This window comes from Microchirus variegatus, assembly GCF_963457635.1.
Source record: "Microchirus variegatus genome assembly, chromosome: 4".
Lineage (NCBI taxonomy): Eukaryota > Metazoa > Chordata > Actinopteri > Pleuronectiformes > Soleidae > Microchirus > Microchirus variegatus.
In genome coordinates this window covers 35,574,643-35,580,358 of record NC_139805.1, presented here as the reverse complement: position 1 = coordinate 35,580,358, position 5,716 = coordinate 35,574,643, and the positions used below count along the sequence as shown (strand labels likewise).

At 44.2% G+C, this 5,716-nt stretch overlaps 1 protein-coding gene across 1 annotated transcript in view; it reads left to right on the top strand.

Moving 5' to 3' along the window:
• Window positions 1–2,333: 2,333 nt before the first annotated feature.
• The window catches only part of LOC310926219 (radial spoke head protein 4 homolog A-like), a gene marked incomplete at both ends in the record, with an annotated part of 4,536 nt that continues 1,153 nt past the window's right edge, over window positions 2,334–5,716 (top strand). Inside the window, 5 exons of the mRNA XM_083888317.1 lie at window positions 2,334–2,431; window positions 3,173–3,395; window positions 3,680–3,988; window positions 4,365–4,814; window positions 4,897–5,041. Of these exons, the coding sequence (XP_083744443.1) occupies window positions 2,334–2,431; window positions 3,173–3,395; window positions 3,680–3,988; window positions 4,365–4,814; window positions 4,897–5,041 (1,225 nt within the window). The remainder of the gene's footprint in view (window positions 2,432–3,172; window positions 3,396–3,679; window positions 3,989–4,364; window positions 4,815–4,896; window positions 5,042–5,716) is intronic.

The window sequence follows — 5,716 nt, the reverse complement described above, 5'->3', positions numbered from 1 at the left end:
TCAATTTCAATGTCCTCATCTCCTACCTCCCTAATGAGTTCATCATCAGGAGAAGCAGTAGTACCTTCTCTCCACTGAGACATCTCTGTCAGCCCAGTTTATTCCTTTGTCCTACTCTTAATTTGACTTTGTTTGTTTTGTTCTTGGTGTTTTACAACAGTTGACATCCGTAATATTGTATTTACGGCTTCCTTCTCCTTGTTCTTCTTCCCCCTTGCTTTCCTTTCCCTTCCTCTTCGGGTAAATAAAAAAATAAAAACTAGTTTCTTCTTTGGTTGTTTTACGTCTTAAACTCCATGAATCTTCTTTTTCCTGGTTCTCTTGTTGGTTCTCTTCTCACCACGCTTTTATTCCTTTGATCAGATTCTTGTGACATGATCCCACACTCTGAGTTAAAAGGCCATTTGGAAGGACTTCAGACTGTGGTGAAGAACTTCCAACTGTGCAGGGCAGGATTACTCACTCAGACGGATTAGGAGGCGAGGACGAGGATGATAATAATGAAGGAGAACTTCAAACTGTGGAGAACGCTGAGCTGTGTTGAGGAGCTTTGAGCTAAGATGGAGAACTTTGAGCGGAGGTTGGGACTTCAGGGATGGGAAGATGAGAAGAACTGCAATAAGGACGTTCAAACTGTAGAGGGCAGCATTGCACACTGCGGTGTACAGCCTGCCAACACTTTTTATTAGAAGAAGAAAAACGCCGTTTTTTCTAGATTTTGTTTCAGACTATGCTTACTTTTTCGAGTGCTACTTGATTTGGCCTTCCAAGTAAAACATTCTGACTTTTAACAGGAAAATGTAAAAGTGTATAGTGATAAGCACATATATGCACAGCTGTTTGCTAATTTTCTGTAAGGTTGTAGTATTTAAATCTTACGCTTTATTTGCTCATTTCTTACGTAATACAGTTTTGTATTCGCCATCTATTTCATACACGCAGAACAAATTGAACCATGTATTTAAATTTGAAAACTATTCCATTGGTTTCACTCAAATTGGTCGTTACGATCAATTTAATCACTGAGCTTTGAATACCCCAAAACACTTGTGCAAACACGTATGTGCCAGTTGGATAAAAGAAGCCTCAGATGACTTAAATATTAAAATTCAATATTTCCTTTGTTTTCATTTGTGGTGTTGCTCTTATTGCACATTAATTTAAAAATACCTTAGTTCTGTTTCAGTGTGGATAATAAGGCCTCAGAGGAGATGGCAGAAAAATAACAAGGATCATTAAACAAGATTATTTTATTATTAAAATTATGATTTAATCCCTTTTCCCTTGGAACTGATCGGCAGTCAAGGAGCTGGCTTACATTTTTAGCTAGCTCTGCAATTGAACTATTATTTTCTTGATTAATCCTGTACTTGTTTGGGCCATAAACTGTTCAAAAGTGTTGAATGGTCATTTTTAAAACCTGGAAATGATGATGATGATCTCAAATGTATTTATTTTTTGGTCAACAAAGCAAAAGTATTCGGTTTTAATGGTTTCTTTGGTACGTGGCGCAAACCAGAAAATATTCACATTTAAGAAGGTGAAAAATAATTAAATGTATTTATTTCTGAATACAATCATTATTATTATTATTTTATTTATATATATATATATATATATATATATATATATATATATATATATATATATATATATATATATATATATTCTCAAACCAATTAATTTGTAAGTGGTGTTCTGTGCATTTAGTCAATTTTGGACATAAAACAAAGAATATAAACACCACTCAGACACACATTTAGTATCTAAACAAATAAAGTATTAAAAAATAAATGTAAATATAACAAGAAAACAAGAAAATAGACAATGAACATGAAATATATCAGGGTTTAAAATGTTACGTACCCTGTTTTGTTGGCGTCTCACGTCTATCAGGAAGGCGGGAAACACAGGTGCACCTCCAAAAGCGGACATCGGGGGAACAAACAGCGGAAAACAAAAGTTCCACATGTGTCAGGAAAAAACTACGGACATTTACATTTTTTTATTATATATAAAATTATTTTACCACCTGTTGTTGTAACACCAGGGGGCGCCAGAGGCTTCGCAAGCAACCAGTCTGTTAGAGTAACCATGGCAACCGTGTCCGCCGCAACCAAACACACACACACATACCCGTGTCCGTGGCTCTTATGCTAACATCGTGGTTTGTTTTGGTCCAAACTATGACGGTGAAAAGTCGCAAACGTTTGCGATTCACGAGAGGAAAGTGACGGAGTGTCGTCAACGTGTCCTCCAGTGTGTGTGTCCTCCAGTGTGTGTGTGTCCTCCAGTCAAAGTTATAGGGACAAAGAGACAAGTGAGAAACAACGATGGACAGACAGAGAGACAACAGTGAGCGGACACTTCAGTCTGCTGCCGTTTTCAAGGCTTTTCTGTCGAAAAACAGCACGAAAACAAACACGAATCTGTGAGTATCTCTGTGTGTGTGTGTATGTGTGTGTGACATAAACACTGACCTTGTCAGGACCAGTAGTCCTCATGGAGACCAAAACCTGGTCCTAATGAGGTGAGGCAAAACCTGAGCTGGTTAAGATTAGGACCAAGCAGAGGCGATTCTAGAGTCTGTAGGGGCCCTAAGCAAAAAATTCCCAGGGGGCCCTTCCTTCCGACCAGTGTTCATCACCATTATGTTATAAATAATCTGACACCAACGAAAAATGTATGAGTTAAAAATACTATTTCTTTCCAAAATGAATGAAATAACATGGAAAAACCTTGTAATTAAGAAGCATGTGAAAATATAAATGTAAAGAACAATAAAATACTGTAAATAACTGAACAAAAACATACAAATTAAGTAAAAAAAACTTCACACAGGTTAAAGTGAGGTGGGGCCCCTTTAGGGAGGTTTACTACTGAGATGTTATTGCAAATCGCCCATTGTTTTTTAAGGTGGACGGAGAGGCGGCTGGTCACTGCACATTTCAGTAAAAACAGCCCTAAGGCTCCGAGTGTCGGGGGCCCCCTATCGAGTGTCGGGGGCCCCCTATCGGCTCGGGGCCCCAAGCAGTTGCCTGCTATGCACTCTCTTCTGGTATACCTTTTGCATCCTTGTCAGTACCAGTAGTCCTCATGGAGACCAAAACCTGGTCCGCAATAAGGCAGAACCTTATTTCCGATAAACTTGCTTTTCGTTGCCTTACTCCAGCTACGACCACCTCACGCGGTTGCTTCTGAAGGTGATGGACGAGCAGCCACACAACGCGGTGGATGTGATTGAGGATCTGAGCTATGATGTCAAACGGGACTTGTTTGAGGACGGACGGAGTGACCTGCGAGACCTTCCACGGACGACGGCGGCCGAGCTGCTGGCCGAGAAACAACGACTGCTGTTCGCTCAGCACGAAGACGCCGAGCGGGAGGACGAGCTGGTACGGCCAACACATCTACGCTGTACTTTACACTCCTACATTGTACATTATACCAGTGTTTCCCAATATACTTTTATACGAGAACCCAAAATGCCCCAAATCAGTGGGTCCTGACCCAGTGTAAGCCCAGTGGCCGTCCAACAGTCACAGAACCTTAGAGGTCGTAGTCGGGTTAAAGGGTCAGATATGTTCCAAGGAGCCTTCTCTCTTTTTGTGGCTAGTAGGAGTGGTCTTTCTAATCCTAATTCCACTAATAGTTCTAATAATCCATTGGTTCCCGTCAGGCGGAAACACCTCTCCCTAATGTAAGTGAGATTGGCTTCTACCTGGAACAAGGCGGCGTGGGTCTGGGCAGAGAGGAGCTGCAGCGGGTCTTTCTCGCGCTGAAGCAGCTCGTCGAGTCGCGGCCCGCGATCCAACGCTGCCGACTGTGGGGCAAGATTCTGGGAACGCAGAGCAACTACGTCGTCGCTGAAGCCGAGTGCAAGGAGTGGGAGGACGAAGAGGAGGAGGAGGAGGAGGAGAAAGTCGGCGATGAAGCAGCCGATGAAGAAGAGAGAGAGGCCGAGACTCAGGAGGGGGACGAGAATCAGGTGAGGAAGTGGAAGGACACTGGTTTTATTGTAAGTCCATATTTTAGCTGAGTCTGCCAGTGATTTGATTTTGCTCTGGAGGTCCATCTGGCAAGGATGCCATTTTAGCCAACTTCAGAAGCTCTGAAAGTAGGGACCCAATTACTTACCGCTGGTGCACTAGAGGTGGTCTTAAGGTGGTGACAACAAAGTCTTAGCTGAAGGCCAACCTTGCAAGATCAGGGCTGTTTACCCAGAGTCCTCAGATTCAGGAGGGTCTCCTGAGAAACACAAATTGCTTTCGTGGCACATCCTCTAGCCAGGTACCAGCTATAAGGTATCAGCTACTGCACACAAGAAATTAATCCATCTGGTCTTCTTATGGCTTGATTTACAGATGGATCCACTTCCCCAGTCGACCTATAAACCCCCACCAGTGGTGCCGAAGGAGGCAATGGGAACAGGTGCTAACAAGTTTGTTTACTATGTGTGTAAAGAGCCCGGTCTTCCATGGGTGAAGCTTCCACCGGTCAGTCCCGCACAGATCGCCGTTGCGCGCCAGATCCGCAAGTTCTTCACGGGGAGGTTGGACTCTCCAGTGAACAGCTATCCTCCTTTTCCCGGGAACGAAGGCAACTACCTGAGAGCGCAGATCGCTCGCATCTCTGCCGGTGCGCAGGTCAGCCCCCAAGGCTTCTTCCAGACCGGAGAGGAGGAAGGTGACGAGGAAGACGAGGCGCCGAGGGACAGTTACGACGTCAATCCTGATTTTGAGGGCATCTCGGTTGCGGAGATGGTTGAGTCTTTGTCCGCCTGGGTCCATCATATTCAGCACATCCTGCAGCAGGTACAAGTCTGATCCACGTAGGCCACCACTAGGACCGTTCTCCTAGCTAACGTTTGCATGTGCTTTCGTAACATTGCTTTAGGGTCGTTGTACTTGGGTAAACCTGGCTGTGAAACAAGAAGAAGACCAGAATGAGGATGGGGAGGCTGAGGAGATGGAGGAGGAGCCGGATGAGCCGGAGCAAGAAGTTGGACCTCCCCTGCTCACTCCCCTTACCCAAGATGCAGGTTTGCCTTTGAACACTTTTGATACCCTTGAATCCCAAACTCACACAATCCAGCTGGCAAAGTCCAGATGAGGGACCCTTGTATGCAGGGGCACCTCAAGAGACATTTAGGGCCCCCAACAAGGACTCTACATCGAACTGAGCCAAACCAAACCAAACCAAACCAAGCGAGTGGCATTGGGCCTAATTAGAAGTTTTTCAAAGATTCCGAGCTCTCTTGTATGAGACCTATCAAATAATTTAAGGATGTTTTCATTAAATAGTTGTTGCTGGAGACTTGTTAAAGATGTTCCCATGGGGTGCTTCTCTCAGGTTGGTTCCCCCGATTGTTTCCTGCTTTGCTTATCCTACCACGCTCCTGCCCCAGAACAAGAAGGTCACCAGTTGGGATACCGGTTCTACCGAGGGCCTTTATGTGTGGAGTATGCATGTTCTCCCATGTTCCGGTACTCCTGCTTCCTCCCATGGTCCAGGTTGGGGATTAGGCTAATTGGACACTATGGGCCAATTCCAATTCCTATCTTAACCCTCAAGCTCAACCCTTAATCTTAACTGTCCCTCAAAACCAAGTGTTGAGGGCTATTTTGTCACTTAGAAATGGGAAACCCCTTAAATGCAGATACGTCTTCAGACTGTAGGGGGCAGAATAACGCCAAAGCTGCGTCCAGTCTGTCAA